Below are 23,108 nucleotides of genomic sequence, written 5' to 3'. Positions count from 1 at the left end.
AGTGTTTGAATCAACACAGACCAGTATAATAAAGAACAGATGAGTATCAAAAGAATTAACATGTACGAGTGTTTAAATCTATACGGACGAGTATTGAAGAAAGATATGGACGAGTATCAAAAGAATTAACACGTACGAGTGTTTGAATCAATACGGACGATTATTGAAGAAAGAAACGGACGAGTATCAAATTAAATAACACGGACGAGTGTTTGAATCAATACGGACGAGTATTGAAGAAAGATTCGGACGAGTATCAAAGAAAATAACACGGACGAGTGTTTGAATCAATACGGGCGAGTATTAAAGAAAGATACAGACGAGTATCAAAAGATTTAACACGGACGATTGTTTTAATCAGTACGGACGAGTATCAAAGCAAATAACACGGACGAGTGTTTGAATCAACACAGGCTAGTATTGAAGAAAGATACAGACGAGTATCTAAAGAATTAACACGTACGAGTGTTTGAATCAATACGGACGAGTATTGAAGAAAGATTCGGACGAGTATTAAAAGAAGTAACACGTACGAGTGTTTGAATTAATACGGACGAGTATTGAAGAAAGATACGTACGAGTATCAAAGAAAATAACACGGATGAGTGTTTGAATCAATACGGACGAGTGTTTTAATCAATACGGACGAGTATCAAAGCAAATAACTAGGACGAGTGTTTTAATCAACACACACCAGTATTGAAGAAAGATACAAACGATTATCAAAAGAAGTAACACGTACGAGTGTTTGAATCAACACAGACGAGTATTGAAGAAAGATACAGACGAGTATCAAAGTAAATAACACGGACGAGTGTTTGAATCAATACGTACGAGTATTGAAGAATTATTCCGACGAGTATCAAAAGAAGTAACACGTACGAGTGTTTGAATCAATACGGACGAGTATTGAAGAAAGATTCGGACGAGTATCAAAAGAAGTAACACGTACGAGTGTTTGAATCAATACGGACGAGTATTGAAGAAAGATACGTACGAGTATCAAAGAAAATAACACGGACGAGTGTTTGAATCAATACGGACGAGTATTGAAGACAGATACGGACAAGTATCAAAGAAAATAACACGAACGAGTGTTTGAATTAATACGGGCGAGTATTAAAGAAAGATACAGACGAGTATCTAAAGATTTAACACGGACGATTATTTTAATCAATACGGACGAGTATCAAAGCAAATAACTCGGACGAGTGTTTGAATCAACACAAACTAGTATTGAAGAAAGATACAGACGAGTATCTAAAGAAATAACACGTACGAGTGTTTGAATCAACACAGACCACTATTGAAGAAAGATACAGACGAGTATCCAAAGAATTAACACGTACGAGTGTTTGAATCAATACGGACGATTATTAAAGAAAGATATAGACGAGTATCAAAAGAATTAACATGGATGATTGTTTTAATCAATACGGATGAGTATCAAAGCAAATGACACGGACAAGTGTTTGAATCAACACAGACCAGTATAATAAAGAACAGATGAGTATCAAAAGAATTAACATGTACGAGTGTTTAAATCTATACGGACGAGTATTGAAGAAAGATATGGACGAGTATCAAAAGAATTAACACGTACGAGTGTTTGAATCAATACGGACGATTATTGAAGAAAGAAACGGACGAGTATCAAATTAAATAACACGGACGAGTGTTTGAATCAATACGGACGAGTATTGAAGAAAGATTCGTACGAGTATCAAAGAAAATAACACGGACGAGTGTTTGAATCAATACGGGCGAGTATTAAAGAAAGATACAGACGAGTATCAAAAGATTTAACACGGACGATTGTTTTAATCAGTACGGACGAGTATCAAAGCAAATAACACGGACGAGTGTTTGAATCAACACAGGCTAGTATTGAAGAAAGATACAGACGAGTATCTAAAGAATTAACATGTACGAGTGTTTGAATCAATACGGACGAGTATTGAAGAAAGATTCGGACGAGTATCAAAAGAAGTAACACGTACGAGTGTTTGAATCAATACGGACGAGTATTGAAGAAAGATATGGACGAGTATCAAAGAAAATAACACGGACGAGTGTTTGAGTCAATACGTACGAGTATTGAAGAAAGTTATAGACGAGTATCAAAAGAATTAACACGGACGAGTGTTTGAACCAATACGGACGAGTATTGAAGAAAGATATAGACGAGTATCCAAAGAATTAACACGTACGAGTGTTCGAATCAATACGGACGAGTATTAAAGAAAGATACAGAAGAGTATCAAAAGAACTAACACGGATGGTTGTTTTAATCAATACGGATGAGTATCAAAGCCAATGACACGGACGAGTGTTTGAATCAACACAGACTAGTATAATAAAGAACAGACGAGTATCAAAAGAATTAACATGTACGAGTGTTTGAATTAACACAGACGAGTATTGAAGAAAGATATGGACGAGTATCAAAAGAATTAACACGTACGAGTGTTTGAATCAATACGGATGATTATTGAAGAAAGAAACGGACGAGTATCAAAGTAAATAACACGGACGAGTGTTTGAATCAATACGGACGAGTATTGAAGAAAGATTCGGACGAGTATCAAAGAAAATAACACGGAAGAGTGTTTGAATCAATACGGGCGAGTATTAAAGAAAGATACAGACGAGTATCAAAAGATTTAACACGGACGATTGTTTTAATCAGTACGGACGAGTATCAAAGAAAATAACTCGGACGAGTGTTTGAATCAACACAGACTAGTATTGAAGAAAGATACAGACGAGTATCTAAAGAATTAACATGTACGAGTGTTTGAATCAATACGGACGAGTATTGAAGAAAGATTCGGACGAGTATCAAAAGAAGTAACACGTACGAGTGTTTGAATCAATACGGACGAGTATTGAAGAAAGATACGTACGAGTATCAAAGAAAATAACACGGACGAGTGTTTGAATCAATACGGACGAGTATTGAAGACAGATACGGACAAGTATCAAAGAAAATAACACGAACGAGTGTTTGAATTAATACGGGCGAGTATTAAAGAAAGATACAGACGAGTATCTAAAGATTTATCACGGACGATTGTTTTAATCAATACGGACGAGTATCAAAGCAAATAACTCGGACGAGTGTTTGAATCAACACAGACTAGTATTGAAGAAAGATACAGACGAGTATCTAAAGAAATAACACGTACGAGTGTTTGAATCAACACAGACCACTATTGAAGAAAGATACAGACGAGTATCCAAAGAATTAACACGTACGAGTGTTTGAATCAATACGGACGATTATTAAAGAAAGATATAGACGAGTATCAAAAGAATTAACATGGATGATTGTTTTAATCAATACGGATGAGTATCAAAGCAAATGACACGGACAAGTGTTTGAATCAACACAGACCAGTATAATAAAGAACAGATGAGTATCAAAAGAATTAACATGTACGAGTGTTTAAATCTATACGGACGAGTATTGAAGAAAGATATGGACGAGTATCAAAAGAATTAACACGTACGAGTGTTTGAATCAATACGGACGATTATTGAAGAAAGAAACGGACGAGTATCAAATTAAATAACACGGACGAGTGTTTGAATCAATACGGACGAGTATTGAAGAAAGATTCGGACGAGTATCAAAGAAAATAACACGGACGAGTGTTTGAATCAATACGGGCGAGTATTAAAGAAAGATACAGACGAGTATCAAAAGATTTAACACGGACGATTGTTTTAATCAGTACGGACGAGTATCAAAGCAAATAACACGGACGAGTGTTTGAATCAACACAGGCTAGTATTGAAGAAAGATACAGACGAGTATCTAAAGAATTAACACATACGAGTGTTTGAATCAATACGGACGAGTATTGAAGAAAGATTCGGACGAGTATCAAAAGAAGTAACACGTACGAGTGTTTGAATTAATACGGACGAGTATTGAAGAAAGATACGTACGAGTATCAAAGAAAATAACACGGATGAGTGTTTGAATCAATACGGACGAGTGTTTTAATCAATACGGACGAGTATCAAAGCAAATAACTAGGACGAGTGTTTTAATCAACACACACCAGTATTGAAGAAAGATACAAACGATTATCAAAAGAAGTAACACGTACGAGTGTTTGAATCAACACAGACGAGTATTGAAGAAAGATACAGACGAGTATCAAAGTAAATAACACGGACGAGTGTTTGAATCAATACGTACGAGTATTGAAGAATTATTCCGACGAGTATCAAAAGAAGTAACACGTACGAGTGTTTGAATCAATACGGACGAGTATTGAAGAAAGATTCGGACGAGTATCAAAAGAAGTAACACGTACGAGTGTTTGAATCAATACGGACGAGTATTGAAGAAAGATACGTACGAGTATCAAAGAAAATAACACGGACGAGTGTTTGAATCAATACGGACGAGTATTGAAGACAGATACGGACAAGTATCAAAGAAAATAACACGAACGAGTGTTTGAATTAATACGGGCGAGTATTAAAGAAAGATACAGACGAGTATCTAAAGATTTAACACGGACGATTATTTTAATCAATACGGACGAGTATCAAAGCAAATAACTCGGACGAGTGTTTGAATCAACACAGACTAGTATTGAAGAAAGATACAGACGAGTATCTAAAGAAATAACACGTACGAGTGTTTGAATCAACACAGACCACTATTGAAGAAAGATACAGACGAGTATCCAAAGAATTAACACGTACGAGTGTTTGAATCAATACGGACAATTATTAAAGAAAGATATAGACGAGTATCAAAAGAATTAACATGGATGATTGTTTTAATCAATACGGATGAGTATCAAAGCAAATGACACGGACAAGTGTTTGAATCAACACAGACCAGTATAATAAAGAACAGATGAGTATCAAAAGAATTAACATGTACGAGTGTTTAAATCTATACGGACGAGTATTGAAGAAAGATATGGACGAGTATCAAAAGAATTAACACGTACGAGTGTTTGAATCAATACGGACGATTATTGAAGAAAGAAACGGACGAGTATCAAATTAAATAACACGGACGAGTGTTTGAATCAATACGGACGAGTATTGAAGAAAGATTCGGACGAGTATCAAAGAAAATAACACGGACGAGTGTTTGAATCAATACGGGCGAGTATTAAAGAAAGATACAGACGAGTATCAAAAGATTTAACACGGACGATTGTTTTAATCAGTACGGACGAGTATCAAAGCAAATAACACGGACGAGTGTTTGAATCAACACAGGCTAGTATTGAAGAAAGATACAGACGAGTATCTAAAGAATTAACACGTACGAGTGTTTGAATCAATACGGACGAGTATTGAAGAAAGATTCGGACGAGTATCAAAAGAAGTAACACGTACGAGTGTTTGAATTAATACGGACGAGTATTGAAGAAAGATACGTACGAGTATCAAAGAAAATAACACGGATGAGTGTTTGAATCAATACGGACGAGTGTTTTAATCAATACGGACGAGTATCAAAGCAAATAACTAGGACGAGTGTTTTAATCAACACACACCAGTATTGAAGAAAGATACAAACGATTATCAAAAGAAGTAACACGTACGAGTGTTTGAATCAACACAGACGAGTATTGAAGAAAGATACAGACGAGTATCAAAGTAAATAACACGGACGAGTGTTTGAATCAATACGTACGAGTATTGAAGAATTATTCCGACGAGTATCAAAAGAAGTAACACGTACGAGTGTTTGAATCAATACGGACGAGTATTGAAGAAAGATTCGGACGAGTATCAAAAGAAGTAACACGTACGAGTGTTTGAATCAATACGGACGAGTATTGAAGAAAGATACGTACGAGTATCAAAGAAAATAACACGGACGAGTGTTTGAATCAATACGGACGAGTATTGAAGACAGATACGGACAAGTATCAAAGAAAATAACACGAACGAGTGTTTGAATTAATACGGGCGAGTATTAAAGAAAGATACAGACGAGTATCTAAAGATTTAACACGGACGATTATTTTAATCAATACGGACGAGTATCAAAGCAAATAACTCGGACGAGTGTTTGAATCAACACAGACTAGTATTGAAGAAAGATACAGACGAGTATCTAAAGAAATAACACGTACGAGTGTTTGAATCAACACAGACCACTATTGAAGAAAGATACAGACGAGTATCCAAAGAATTAACACGTACGAGTGTTTGAATCAATACGGACAATTATTAAAGAAAGATATAGACGAGTATCAAAAGAATTAACATGGATGATTGTTTTAATCAATACGGATGAGTATCAAAGCAAATGACACGGACAAGTGTTTGAATCAACACAGACCAGTATAATAAAGAACAGATGAGTATCAAAAGAATTAACATGTACGAGTGTTTAAATCTATACGGACGAGTATTGAAGAAAGATATGGACGAGTATCAAAAGAATTAACACGTACGAGTGTTTGAATCAATACGGACGATTATTGAAGAAAGAAACGGACGAGTATCAAATTAAATAACACGGACGAGTGTTTGAATCAATACGGACGAGTATTGAAGAAAGATTCGGACGAGTATCAAAGAAAATAACACGGACGAGTGTTTGAATCAATACGGGCGAGTATTAAAGAAAGATACAGACGAGTATCAAAAGATTTAACACGGACGATTGTTTTAATCAGTACGGACGAGTATCAAAGCAAATAACACGGACGAGTGTTTGAATCAACACAGGCTAGTATTGAAGAAAGATACAGACGAGTATCTAAAGAATTAACACGTACGAGTGTTTGAATCAATACGGACGAGTATTGAAGAAAGATTCGGACGAGTATCAAAAGAAGTAACACGTACGAGTGTTTGAATTAATACGGACGAGTATTGAAGAAAGATACGTACGAGTATCAAAGAAAATAACACGGATGAGTGTTTGAATCAATACGGACGAGTGTTTTAATCAATACGGACGAGTATCAAAGCAAATAACTAGGACGAGTGTTTTAATCAACACACACCAGTATTGAAGAAAGATACAAACGATTATCAAAAGAAGTAACACGTACGAGTGTTTGAATCAACACAGACGAGTATTGAAGAAAGATACAGACGAGTATCAAAGTAAATAACACGGACGAGTGTTTGAATCAATACGTACGAGTATTGAAGAATTATTCCGACGAGTATCAAAAGAAGTAACACGTACGAGTGTTTGAATCAATACGGACGAGTATTGAAGAAAGATTCGGACGAGTATCAAAAGAAGTAACACGTACGAGTGTTTGAATCAATACGGACGAGTATTGAAGAAAGATACGTACGAGTATCAAAGAAAATAACACGGACGAGTGTTTGAATCAATACGGACGAGTATTGAAGACAGATACGGACAAGTATCAAAGAAAATAACACGAACGAGTGTTTGAATTAATACGGGCGAGTATTAAAGAAAGATACAGACGAGTATCTAAAGATTTAACACGGACGATTATTTTAATCAATACGGACGAGTATCAAAGCAAATAACTCGGACGAGTGTTTGAATCAACACAGACTAGTATTGAAGAAAGATACAGACGAGTATCTAAAGAAATAACACGTACGAGTGTTTGAATCAACACAGACCACTATTGAAGAAAGATACAGACGAGTATCCAAAGAATTAACACGTACGAGTGTTTGAATCAATACGGACGATTATTAAAGAAAGATATAGACGAGTATCAAAAGAATTAACATGGATGATTGTTTTAATCAATACGGATGAGTATCAAAGCAAATGACACGGACAAGTGTTTGAATCAACACAGACCAGTATAATAAAGAACAGATGAGTATCAAAAGAATTAACATGTACGAGTGTTTAAATCTATACGGACGAGTATTGAAGAAAGATATGGACGAGTATCAAAAGAATTAACACGTACGAGTGTTTGAATCAATACGGACGATTATTGAAGAAAGAAACGGACGAGTATCAAATTAAATAACACGGACGAGTGTTTGAATCAATACGGACGAGTATTGAAGAAAGATTCGGACGAGTATCAAAGAAAATAACACGGACGAGTGTTTGAATCAATACGGGCGAGTATTAAAGAAAGATACAGACGAGTATCAAAAGATTTAACACGGACGATTGTTTTAATCAGTACGGACGAGTATCAAAGCAAATAACACGGACGAGTGTTTGAATCAACACAGGCTAGTATTGAAGAAAGATACAGACGAGTATCTAAAGAATTAACACGTACGAGTGTTTGAATCAATACGGACGAGTATTGAAGAAAGATTCGGACGAGTATCAAAAGAAGTAACACGTACGAGTGTTTGAATCAATACGGACGAGTATTGAAGAAAGATATGGACGAGTATCAAAGAAAATAACACGGACGAGTGTTTGAGTCAATACGTACGAGTATTGAAGAAAGTTATAGACGAGTATCAAAAGAATTAACACGGACGAGTGTTTGAACCAATACGGACGAGTATTGAAGAAAGATATAGACGAGTATCAAAAGAAGTAACACGTACGAGTGTTTGAATCAACACAGACGAGTATTGAAGAAAGATACAGACGAGTATCAAAGTAAATAACACGGACGAGTGTTTGAATCAATACGTACGAGTATTGAAGAATTATTCCGACGAGTATCAAAAGAAGTAACACGTACGAGTGTTTGAATCAATACGGACGAGTATTGAAGAAAGATTCGGACGAGTATCAAAAGAAGTAACACGTACGAGTGTTTGAATCAATACGGACGAGTATTGAAGAAAGATACGTACGAGTATCAAAGAAAATAACACGGACGAGTGTTTGAATCAATACGGACGAGTATTGAAGACAGATACGGACAAGTATCAAAGAAAATAACACGAACGAGTGTTTGAATTAATACGGGCGAGTATTAAAGAAAGATACAGACGAGTATCTAAAGATTTAACACGGACGATTATTTTAATCAATACGGACGAGTATCAAAGCAAATAACTCGGACGAGTGTTTGAATCAACACAGACTAGTATTGAAGAAAGATACAGACGAGTATCTAAAGAAATAACACGTACGAGTGTTTGAATCAACACAGACCACTATTGAAGAAAGATACAGACGAGTATCCAAAGAATTAACACGTACGAGTGTTTGAATCAATACGGACGATTATTAAAGAAAGATATAGACGAGTATCAAAAGAATTAACATGGATGATTGTTTTAATCAATACGGATGAGTATCAAAGCAAATGACACGGACAAGTGTTTGAATCAACACAGACCAGTATAATAAAGAACAGATGAGTATCAAAAGAATTAACATGTACGAGTGTTTAAATCTATACGGACGAGTATTGAAGAAAGATATGGACGAGTATCAAAAGAATTAACACGTACGAGTGTTTGAATCAATACGGACGATTATTGAAGAAAGAAACGGACGAGTATCAAATTAAATAACACGGACGAGTGTTTGAATCAATACGGACGAGTATTGAAGAAAGATTCGGACGAGTATCAAAGAAAATAACACGGACGAGTGTTTGAATCAATACGGGCGAGTATTAAAGAAAGATACAGACGAGTATCAAAAGATTTAACACGGACGATTGTTTTAATCAGTACGGACGAGTATCAAAGCAAATAACACGGACGAGTGTTTGAATCAACACAGGCTAGTATTGAAGAAAGATACAGACGAGTATCTAAAGAATTAACATGTACGAGTGTTTGAATCAATACGGACGAGTATTGAAGAAAGATTCGGACGAGTATCAAAAGAAGTAACACGTACGAGTGTTTGAATCAATACGGACGAGTATTGAAGAAAGATATGGACGAGTATCAAAGAAAATAACACAGACGAGTGTTTGAGTCAATACGTACGAGTATTGAAGAAAGTTATAGACGAGTATCAAAAGAATTAACACGGACGAGTGTTTGAACCAATACGGACGAGTATTGAAGAAAGATATAGACGAGTATCCAAAGAATTAACACGTACGAGTGTTCGAATCAATACGGACGAGTATTAAAGAAAGATACAGAAGAGTATCAAAAGAACTAACACGGATGGTTGTTTTAATCAATACGGATGAGTATCAAAGCCAATGACACGGACGAGTGTTTGAATCAACACAGACTAGTATAATAAAGAACAGACGAGTATCAAAAGAATTAACATGTACGAGTGTTTGAATTAACACAGACGAGTATTGAAGAAAGATATGGACGAGTATCAAAAGAATTAACACGTACGAGTGTTTGAATCAATACGGATGATTATTGAAGAAAGAAACGGACGAGTATCAAAGTAAATAACACGGACGAGTGTTTGAATCAATACGGACGAGTATTGAAGAAAGATTCGGACGAGTATCAAAGAAAATAACACGGAAGAGTGTTTGAATCATTACGGGCGAGTATTAAAGAAAGATACAGACGAGTATCAAAAGATTTAACACGGACGATTGTTTTAATCAGTACGGACGAGTATCAAAGAAAATAACTCGGACGAGTGTTTGAATCAACACAGACTAGTATTGAAGAAAGATACAGACGAGTATCTAAAGAATTAACATGTACGAGTGTTTGAATCAATACGGACGAGTATTGAAGAAAGATTCGGACGAGTATCAAAAGAAGTAACACGTACGAGTGTTTGAATCAATACGGACGAGTATTGAAGAAAGATACGTACGAGTATCAAAGAAAATAACACGGACGAGTGTTTGAATCAATACGGACGAGTATTGAAGACAGATACGGACAAGTATCAAAGAAAATAACACGAACGAGTGTTTGAATTAATACGGGCGAGTATTAAAGAAAGATACAGACGAGTATCTAAAGATTTAACACGGACGATTGTTTTAATCAATACGGACGAGTATCAAAGCAAATAACTCGGACGAGTGTTTGAATCAACACAGACTAGTATTGAAGAAAGATACAGACGAGTATCTAAAGAAATAACACGTACGAGTGTTTGAATCAACACAGACCACTATTGAAGAAAGATACAGACGAGTATCCAAAGAATTAACACGTACGAGTGTTTGAATCAATACGGACGATTATTAAAGAAAGATATAGACGAGTATCAAAAGAATTAACATGGATGATTGTTTTAATCAATACGGATGAGTATCAAAGCAAATGACACGGACAAGTGTTTGAATCAACACAGACCAGTATAATAAAGAACAGATGAGTATCAAAAGAATTAACATGTACGAGTGTTTAAATCTATACGGACGAGTATTGAAGAAAGATATGGACGAGTATCAAAAGAATTAACACGTACGAGTGTTTGAATCAATACGGACGATTATTGAAGAAAGAAACGGACGAGTATCAAATTAAATAACACGGACGAGTGTTTGAATCAATACGGACGAGTATTGAAGAAAGATTCGGACGAGTATCAAAGAAAATAACACGGACGAGTGTTTGAATCAATACGGGCGAGTATTAAAGAAAGATACAGACGAGTATCAAAAGATTTAACACGGACGATTGTTTTAATCAGTACGGACGAGTATCAAAGCAAATAACACGGACGAGTGTTTGAATCAACACAGGCTAGTATTGAAGAAAGATACAGACGAGTATCTAAAGAATTAACATGTACGAGTGTTTGAATCAATACGGACGAGTATTGAAGAAAGATTCGGACGAGTATCAAAAGAAGTAACACGTACGAGTGTTTGAATCAATACGGACGAGTATTGAAGAAAGATATGGACGAGTATCAAAGAAAATAACACGGACGAGTGTTTGAGTCAATACGTACGAGTATTGAAGAAAGTTATAGACGAGTATCAAAAGAATTAACACGGACGAGTGTTTGAACCATTACGGACGAGTATTGAAGAAAGATACAGACGAGTATCCAAAGAATTAACACGTACGAGTGTTTGAATCAATACGTACGAGTATTGAAGAATTATTCCGACGAGTATCAAAAGAAGTAACACGTACGAGTGTTTGAATCAATACGGACGAGTATTGAAGAAAGATACGGACGAGTATCCATGAAAATAACACGAACGAGTTTCTGAATCAATACGGACGAGTGTTTTAATCATTACGGACGAGTGTTTTAATCCCTCTTTCCTCTTTTCTCTTTTTACCCCTAAGACCCCTAATATGGTCTTCCCATATTGCCCTCAATTACTCTTCACAATTGACCACTCTTGCCCTTAATATCTCTAACACTGATATTGTTTTATTTTACTAATTAAAATAATTCCACTCATTATTCTAATTATTCTAAAATACACCAAAATTCATCAATACAGCTAAGCATCACGCTAAAATAATTAGTTTAGAATTTGGGGTGTTACAAAGCATAACCACAAAATACATGAAAATGAGAGAATAAGGAAGAAGAAGAATAACTTTATCTAAGAAGAACGAGATTCACGACTATACTGTAGAATAGCAAAGCTAATGATAAAGAATAAGATAGAAAAGGTATGAAAAGGTTTACTTTAAGATACAACGTTAGTGTCAAAAAGCGAGAGTTAATTCGCTTATACATAGATAAGTACCATCCATGGTGAAATGCAATGCCTTTCAGAACGGTTGATGTGTTCGAAAATGAGGTATTACCACGGTTAACTTCCAGCTCGTTGTAATTTAGTTTTATCAAATGTATATTTAGTAGTAGTGATGATTTATGTACAAATAACATGAAACTTAATCTAAGTTATGAAATGGCACGAGACATAACAAGTTAGATTCATACAAGAAATCATACATAAATATTGCTCTCAATAATGAAATGTTTGAAATCTTGATTATTATGTATTTCATTCTTTTTACTTTAATATGATTGAAGAACCAATTCATTTTTACTATCAATATAATTTATTGTTATTTAGTAGATGTTGGACTATCACTCATTATTTAATTCACTTTTTTATCTTCAATCTAGTTTCATTATATACAGTGTATGAGAAGTTCTCTAATTGATATTCGTGGATGTGGATGTTTATTTTTAATACAAATCCCTTGTCTTTTATTTTTTGTAATTATTTAATAAAATTAAATTCTATGATCATTATTTATTCTAAAATTTTATAATCAAATAATTTATTTATGGAGACACACGGTATCTTGATTTTATTTCAAAGTTGTATAAAAAAAATGATACCCCATCCATCTCATACAAAGTGTCTAACTTGCACTTTTTCTGTCTTAAAATAATTGCTTCTTTACCATACCATTGTAGTATTTATTATTACTTTTTTTTTGAAAGAGCCAAATGCAATAGATAAAAATTGATAAGCACAAGGTGTGTTATGTATTACACCAGTACAATTAAACTGCCATAGGCAGTACTGAAATTCTACCAAAACTAAGACCAACACCAATCAAAAAACAAAACGATCAAGCATAAACTATTTCCTCCTCTAAAACTAAAAGGACCGAAAAATGCCACAAAATAATTGCCTAGATCATATGCTACAAATAAGTTGGAGAAATAGACCCTCCAGCAAGAGAAATAACCAATGGGATTAGCTCATAGCAAATTAAAAGAAACGCCTCAAATAAAGTGCCAGCTCAAACCTGCACCAGCTAAACAAGTTCTAGAAAAATGCAGCTCTGAGCTAAAGTCAATTGCAATGTAAACTACACCGAGGAGATGCCACACCAAACAAATGAAAACAAAGTGAAGACTATATGCATTAGCCGCAAAGCCTGAATAAAATAGCAATTACCGAGGCAACCAAGACATATAGATTGCAGCAACCAACAAAACCACGACAATGATCATTCACCAACACAAAAAAAACAACCCCTTACTAACTTTGTACGCAAACAACAACAACAACAATAGCCAAAAGAAATAGAATCAATGGAAAAAGAAAGTCTGATTACTACTGACCTCGAAGCAAAGCGAAATTATTCATCCAACAGACCAAGACACGCCCTAGGGTTCGCGAACCATTGCGAGATGTTATCCATAATATTGTGTTTTGAATGTAGCCATTTCCAAGACAATACTTTAACAAATTTTATATGTCAGTGTTAAAATTTGTTTTACAGATCATAAACATTCACATAATTACAAATATAAACTAATAATATGTAGCAACCTTCATGCATTGATCCAAGTAGTATTTTTAAATATTTGTACCAACAATATACTTATTTGATCCAATATAAACACTTAGAACTCGTGTGTTTATAAAAATAATTGTATCAACATTAGACTTTTGATGTTTACAAAAATATTTTTTAACATATTCCCTTTTATAAAAATAATTAGTAGATTTTTCTTGTTTTTAAAAATATTTGTAACTTGTTCCCGCTTATAAAAATAATTGATCACCAATATACTTTTTCGCGTTTATAAAAATATTCGTAACTTATTCCTGTTTATAAATATAATTGTATTAATAGTAGACTTTTCCCATTTATAAAAATAATTGTATCAACAATAGACTTTTTCATTCATAAAAATATTTGTATCAACAATAAACTATTTTCCTTTTATAAAAAATATATAATACTTATTCCCATTTATTAAGTCAATTGTATCAATAGTAGTAGACTTTTCTCATTTATAAAAATATTTATAATTTATTCCAGTTTATAAAATCAATTGTATCAACAATAGACTTTTACTTTTTCCCATTTATAAAAATATTTGTAATTTATTCCCTTTTATAAAATCAATTGTATCAGCAATATACTTTTTCCCGTTTATAAAAATATTTGTAACTTATTCACGTTTATAAATATAATTGTATCAACAATATATTTTTTCCCATTTATAAAAATATTTGTAGCTTATTTCTGTTTATTAATATAATTGTATAAACAATAGTATTTTCCCGTTTATAAAAATATTTGTAACTTATTCCAGTTTATAAAATAACTTTCATCAACAATAGACTTTTTCCGTTTATAAAAATATTTGTAACTTATTCACGCTTATAAAAATATTTGTAACTTATTAGTTAAAATATATTTATCAATTTTTATTTTACCAATAAAAATTTAAATCATTAAACTAATATTTTCTTACGAACTCTATGTTAAAAAAACAATTTTGCAAAACTAAATTATTAAATATGATTTGATAAAAATCAAATAAATAATTAGATATGAACAAATTACTTTAAATTTTAATGTTTTGTTATCACATGAACAATATAATTTCTTTGTATTATTTTTTAATAACAAAATTATTTTATGTTATTTTTAAATTATATTTTAAAAAAATATAATGACGTACCCGTACCGTTGTTTTTTAAAACTGTCGAATTATATACTTGTAATCATACCAGATACTGGATACTTACCCGAACCGGTATAAAAAATCATTACAGAAATAAAAAATCTAAATAATTACTTTTGTTTGTTAATTTTTCAAAAATATTATTTATATATTAGTAAGTTTAAATTTAGTGGTAAAAAAAATCAATTATATATAGTCTTACACTTTTTGTATGTTGCGCAACTGCTATGTAATTTTTATATTTTAGTCTTTAACTTTATGAATTATTGGCACGTTTTAAACATAATATTTTATATATTATTAATTTTAACTTTTTTGGAACAAATTACTTATTAATTTTGATGTTTTGTTATCACATGAACAATTTAATTTTTTCGTAATATTTTTTTAATAATAAAATTATTTAATGTTATTTTTAAATTATATTTAAAAAAAAGGCTAAATTACAGTTTTGGTCCCCCTATTTTAGTGTTTTCACGATTTTAGTCCCCCTGTTTTGTTTTTAAACACTTTTGGTCCCCCATCCCCACTTTGGCTGCCAAAAACACCTATGTGGCAATTTTTAAATGACGTGGCATTATTATTTCGTTCATTTTTTCCATGTCAGTATAATTAAATATTAAAATTATAAATATTATTTACAAATGGGTTATTTAATGTTCTTCTTCGTGTGTTTGAAAGTGCTAGGGTTTCACAACTAAGAAGCTGCCTCTGCCTCTTCTTCATCGTGTTTTTCTGGGTTTTCAGGGTTTCAGGGTTTCTCAACTAAAAAGCTGCCTCTACTTTCTTCTTCCGTGTTTCATTGCAATCCCTCATTCATATGGCATCTGAAGCATTTAGCATTTCAAGCAACCTATCTCATTCTAGGAGAAGAAGGTTGCAGTGTTACTGTGGGTTGGACGCCCCCCTGGTTACTTCTTGGACATCTCAGAATCCAGGTCGAAGGTTCTATGGTTGTGGGTTATACAAGGTAATTCAAAATCCCTAATTTTTTTCATCCTTGTATAAATGTTTTAATTTTCTCAATCACTGAGCAATGGTCGTGTGTTATACAGTTACAAGGAAGGAAAGGATGTGCATATTTTGAGTGGTACGATGAGCAACTGGAAAGAGTTCAGCATTTAGTTCAGCATATCACAGCTATTCAATTCAGTTCACACCTATTCAATTCAGTTCAGCATACATGTAGTTCTATAACATTCAGCATATCACACCTATTCAATTCAGTTCACACCTATTCAATTCAGTTCAGCATACATGTAGTTCTATAACATTCAGCATATCACACCTATTCAACTCAGTTCAGCATACATGTAGTTCTATAATTCAGTTCAGCATACATGTAGTTCTATAATTCAGTTCAGCATACATGTAGTTCTATAATTCAGTTCAGCATACCTATTCAATTCAGTTCAGCATTTAGTATATCACATCTATAATACTATAAGAGTAATTATAAGAGTAATTATAAGAGCATTTAGTTCAGCATACCTATTCAATTCAGTTCAGCATTTTGTATTTCAGCATTTAGTATATCAGCATTTAGTATATAAGCATTTAGTATATCAACATTTAGTATATCAGCATACCTATTCAATTCATTTCAGTAATTATAAGAGTAATTATAAGAGTATGCAGTTCAGTATTTCATACCTATAATACTGTGACACAAAAGGAAATGTGTCAGCCTTTTTGTGTAAAATACAACCAATGGCGTGAACACATGGAATGCCGCTTAGAGCCCATTTACGGCAAGCACAATGATGTAGTTGTAAGTTCACCTCGTAAGTATCCGTACCATTGGTCACACTAAATATATTGAAAGCATCATCTCCGTGCCATGTTGGTGTCCAACCACCAGCCTCCCTCTTTAATCTTTCAATAGTTTGTTCCACCCTAGGACAAATGTTGCCTCTGAATCGAGTAATGAGATTTTTCTGCTTCACTATCCTTGTTGTAATGTAATGCTTTATGCCTTCGAGTAAAGTGATGATGGGCTTGTCTCTATACTCCAATATAGCCATGTTGAACGCCTCACACATGTTATTTACCTGCAAATCACAATGACTGTAAGTGCGGAATGCAGACCTACTCCACATGGCAGCCGGAATGTCCTTCATGTCTTTACAAGCAGCTGGATCGATAAGTTCAATCTTTTTCATGGCTCTTTCCCAATCTGGAACTACAGTTGCCCTAGCTGCTTGCCATAGTAACTCTTTCATATGTGCGCCAGGGTACTTCTTCTTCCAGTTTCCGTACAAGTGTTTAACACACAGCCTGTGTTCTACATTCGGCCCCAAATCAGCAATAGCCGGTACCAATCCCTATCATAAAACAATAATGTTAATATTGTATAACATAATAAAAAGGAAATAAATAATGAAAAAAGTAAGATAACAACCTTTTGTTGGTCTGAAATAAAACCATACGACCTTGGAAAAATATTGTTCAGATCTGCTAATAAAAGATCCAGAAACCACTTCCATGAGTCTCTTGTCTCGGCTTCCACCACAGCATAAGCAATTGGATAAATTTGATTGTTCCCATCCATTCCCACTGCCGCCATTAGCTGACCACCGTACTCACCCTTCAAAAAACATGCATCAAGACCAATCAAAGGCCGACAGGTATATGCAAATGCTGCTTTACATGCCTCTAGACATATGTATATCCTCTCAAAAACAGGTCCAACATCAGACATCCCACACTTGATTATCACAGTGGTATTAGGATTAGACCTTCTGAGTTCCTCGCCATAATTTCTCAAATATGCGTATTGCTCAGTCTCAGCACCATGTATTAGTTCCAATGCTCTTGTTTTGGCCCTGTATGCTTGTGCCGATGACAACTTCACACCCCACTTTTCAAGTGACTCTGCAACCAAACCCTTTGGCCTCATTTCAGGTGTATGTCTCAAGAGGGGTATAAATTTCTTAGCCAACCATTCTGTTGTAGCTTGCCTATTCTTAGCAGTCCTATGACAAGTGTGATCATCAGTCATGTTCACCAACTGCCAGTATTCGTTCGCTACCCTTTTACTAAATCTCATGTAAAAGGGACAGTCCTTATCACACCTAACAACAACTCGCTTCCTATCGTTTTTCGTGATATGTAGGTTTTTTATCTTTTCCATTGCAAATGACTTCACTGCCTCTCTAATAAGACTTTTTGAGGCAAATGACATTCCAAGCTCAAATCTCACATGATCACCACTTTCAGGCATTTTAAACTTCGGAAAAGTAGGTTCATCACCATCGTCATCACTTCCTCGGGGAGTATCAAGTTCATCTGATTCAACATCATAGGCTTCTTGAAAATCAGATGCTTTGGATGGTTCTTGGGTTGACGAGACTTGGGTTGCATCGTTGTTTTCTTGCGTAAATGTGTGGCTTGGTACTTCGTGTGTCCAATCCCAATCATCCTCAACTAAGTCATCAAATTCACTATCCCCAAAATCATCTATTTCATCTTGCACAAAATCTTCGTCTTCCTCACTTTCATCCTCATTTACTTCTTCTCCCCCCTGTTCCACATTTATTTCTTCCCTCTCTTCCATATTTACTTCTTCCCTCCCTTCCATATTTACCTTTTCCCTCTCTTCCACATTTACTTTTTCCCTCTCTTCCACATTTTCTTCTTCCATATGTACTTCAACATACTCTCTTACTTCTTCTTCTGTTAAAACTTCGGGTTCATCTACTACATGCTCAACATAGATATTACCAATATCGTATCCATTCATTTCTTCCCCAAATTTCAACACATCAGCATCACTGTCAAGAGGTCGTAGCCCACGCTCAAATGATAATTTTGGGTGATGATACCACATGCCCTTGATTTTTACATAACCCAACTCGTTTATAACCTTCATAAAGTCCATATAACACATATAATCCACATCAAATTCCCAATTCAGTTCTTCTACCTTTCCATTAACATATATCTTGCAAGGATAAAGAACAAAGTACCCCCCATGATTAATCCTTAACCTAACTACATTTTTTTCAGCTGGCCTATAAAATACAAACAAACAAATACATCTCAGGATAAACAAGCAAAATCTCAGCAAATAATCAAAATATCAGAAACATGAATGAATATCAAAATCTCAGCAAATAAACACAATATTAGAAACATGAATGAATAGCAAAATCTCAGTTCACAACAACAAAATTCTAGTTGACAACATACCTACAACAAAACTTCTCCTCTGGCTTAGACTTAGAAGAAGACGTTTCTGCATATGGAATGAATTGAAGGTCTACGGTGAAAATTAGGGTTTTCAAAAGAACATTAGGGGTGAAACTCGACACAGAAACTCGAAACTACCTGGAAAGGATGCTTTTTTGTTGGATGCGGTTTGGACGCTTTCCCTTTCGTCATGCTTCTGCCCTGAATCCTCCTTCGTTGCTTTCCCTTTCGTCATGCGTATTGCTCAGGAACCTCCTTCGTTCTTTTCCTTCTTCGTTTGGCACTGTGTCTTTTGTTTTTAACTAAAACAATAAAATAAGACTTTAATAATTACTTAATTTTTATTATTTGCTAATAAATGACCTGGCATTTGACAATAACAAAATAATAATGCCACGTCATTTAAAAATTGCCACATAGGTGTTTTTGGCAGCCAAAGTGGGGATGGGGGACCAAAAGTGTTTAAAAACAAAACAGGGGGACTAAAATCGTGAAAACACTAAAATAGGGGGACCAAAACTGTAATTTAGCCTAAAAAAAATTATACGGGCGTATCCATACCTTAGTTTTTTTTAAACTAGATTACCGACCTGTGCTCTGCACGGGTATGTTAGAAATAATTTTTTAATAATAGTTGATATTTATTTGTTATTTGCATAAAAATTATTTTATAGACCATATAGATTATATTGCAATTATACTATTAATTATTTAGAATGTATAAATTAGAAGAAAGAAAAATTAAGTAACTAAAGAATATTATTAAATTTTTTTTTTAAACTACATTTGATATTGTATCTATATCTTCACATTCATCTTTAGTCACCAATATCTTCAACCTTTTTTTTGAAGTAACCCGTCATATGGTAACATTTAAACTTTTTATTGACTTTTTAAGAATTAATAATAATATATTCAGCTAACACTATAAAAAATAATAATATTATAATAATAAGAATATTATAAACTTCAAATAAGATATTTAAAATTTAAATTTTATAAAAATAATATGAATTTTTTAAAAAATTAATAAAAATAAAACTCAAAGAAATAAAAATATTTTGGAATTTAAATTTACAAAAATATGAATATTATTTAATCTTTTGATTTATAATAAATAGTTAAGACAAATTTAATATATATATATATATATATATATATATATATATATATATATATATATATATATATATATATATATATATATATATATATATATATATATATATATATATATATATATATATATATATATATATTATCATTACTATTATTTTGATTATTATTATTTTGTTTATTATTAATATTGTTATTATTATTATTATTATTTTATTTTTATATATTTATAATAATATAAATAATAAATTATAATATAAATATTATTTATATTTTTAACAATAATAATATAAATAATAAATTATTTTTAATATAAATATATACATATAAAAAAAAATTTATCTAATGTTTTTATACTTTATAATTAGAATATATTTATGAGTTACAAAATACTAAATAATAAAATATTATTAAAAATATAAACATTAAAATACATACACATAAAAGTTTTTTATGTAATATTTTTATATTTTATAATCGGAATATATTTGAGAGTTACAAAATATTAAATAATAAAATACAGTTATTATCATTAGATGAGTAATTTGAAAGAATTTGAGTTTATGTAAAAATTAATTTATTGTTCATTAAAAATTAAATATAATTTTTATTATTATTATTATTATTTTAATTATTAATATTATGTCAATTCAATAACTAATAGATTTCAGATTGTGGCAATAAATATATATTACTTATTATTTATATTATTATTATTATTAATGGTATTATTATTATTATTATTATTATTATTATTATATTTATTCTTAATGTAGGGTTAAATTAGTAAAGTTGAAATTAGGGTGTGAGGTCAAATTTGTAAAATTAATATTAGGGTTTGGGCTTAGAGTTGCTATCAGGTTGACATGTGGCTAGGGTTGTCATCATAACAACCTTACATTTATATATATTAAGATTGTCATATTATGTACCCGTACTCATACTAGATACTAGATTCGTATTATTTTTCAAGGATAAGTCATTAATCTTATATTTTTTTCTTTTAAAAATATATAAATTTGTTTATATTAATTTGATATGATAAAAAACACAGGAATGAACATTTTTCATTTTTAATTCCTAAGAATTGTTTTAACAATAGAAAGTTTCTCAACCAACCCCATGGATCTCTTATACACCATGCAAAGTTCCATTTTTGCTCCCAGCTTCCATATTTGCACATCTGGAAGCACCCCATATTTTGAAAAAGATTGATTCCTTCCGTAGATACATCTATGGAAGCGTATAAAACGAAAGAAAACACAGTTAATTTCACTTTTTTTCAGTTTAGCAATACTTCTGTAGATGCATCTATGGAATGTAGTGAAAATAGAGTGTTCAGTAGGTGCACATACGGAACAATCTGCTATTTTTTGGATTCATGTCATTTTCATTCAGAAACTCTTTTTTTAAAGACATACATTTTTCAGATTCAGTAATGCATTTTAAAGACAATAGTAGATAGACCAATAAAAATACAATATATAAATAATGTCGGTCAAAGTGTCGAGTACATCATCAAATACATACAAAAATGAAATATAAATTCATCATCAAACATAACTTCTGAGTATGCCGAGTATCATCCTGCGTACCATCCTGTGTATCTCCTCTACCTCCGCCTTCGCGTCCACCAAGGGCTCTAATGGTTCTACCCATAGCGTCAAGTGTCCCACGGGTCCTGGCACGATGTCGACAGTACATAAATGCATTATCTGCCAGCCTGATCATATCATCCAGCACACGCCTATAAGCAGTATCCTTAGGGAATAAACCCTCTACAATGACTCTGTGGCCCCTGTCAGCTATCTGATGACACATAGGAAAAAGATCCTAAGTGTGGTCCAATTGAGCCTGATGCGCACGGAGAATCTCCTCGTGGGCTGGTCTGGGTGGACCTCCCTCTGTAGCTAGAAGCATGTATGGGTGTGAGACTCTATAGTACCAAGAGATGTACCCCTCGACACAGCCTCGTGCTCTTCTAGCGTCGCTTGTGCCTCCTCAGGGACCATGTGATGCTACCAGTCTGCAAAGACCTCATCTAACTTCCTGCGGGTCATGGCGATAGGAGCTGAGACAGTAGGATTGCGAGTATCGTCTGTTCATATCTAAACTGATGCATGACGCGCTCCGGAAGATAGCGTACGACAATGGTCGAACTGGCGGCCAACCATCCAGAATACAGAGCTATCTCGTCAAACAGAACCGTCTCCCGGTGCTCAGCATAGCAGTAGTAATTGATGCCCTCGGCGACCATGCGGTGAAGACCGCACCTGTAGGGATCCGGCACCTGGTTCCCTCTAAGGGGGTGAAAACACTGGAACGTGGCATGACCTCTGTGTAGGTAGGCACCTCTTCCCAACTGTTGCACCCCAAAATTTGCCCACCCAATTTTTACATCCATCTGGGTTATGTTTCTCATCTCATTTGCATTCTATTAGGTCCTCAACATATCATGCATTCATTTGAGTCATCTTGGGTTCAAGGGATTAGTGTAAAATATTAATTAAAGGTTCCTCATGATCAAAAGGGTTTGCTTTATTCAAGTCAAGTTTCCGCTCAT

At 33.4% G+C, this 23,108-nt stretch overlaps 1 protein-coding gene across 1 annotated transcript in view; it reads left to right on the top strand.

Annotated features, from left to right (window-relative positions):
* The window catches only part of LOC131597271 (uncharacterized), an 80,423-nt gene extending 64,060 nt beyond the window's left edge, over positions 1-16,363 (top strand). The window contains exons 4-5 of the mRNA XM_058869978.1: positions 15,986-16,208; positions 16,294-16,363. Coding sequence (XP_058725961.1) covers positions 15,986-16,208; positions 16,294-16,363 — 293 coding nt within the window. The remainder of the gene's footprint in view (positions 1-15,985; positions 16,209-16,293) is intronic.
* The last annotated feature ends 6,745 nt before the right edge of the window (positions 16,364-23,108 follow it).

This window comes from Vicia villosa, linkage group LG4 (assembly GCF_029867415.1).
Source record: "Vicia villosa cultivar HV-30 ecotype Madison, WI linkage group LG4, Vvil1.0, whole genome shotgun sequence".
Classification (NCBI taxonomy): Eukaryota; Viridiplantae; Streptophyta; class Magnoliopsida; order Fabales; family Fabaceae; genus Vicia; species Vicia villosa.
This window is presented reverse-complemented; position numbering and strand designations above follow the sequence as displayed.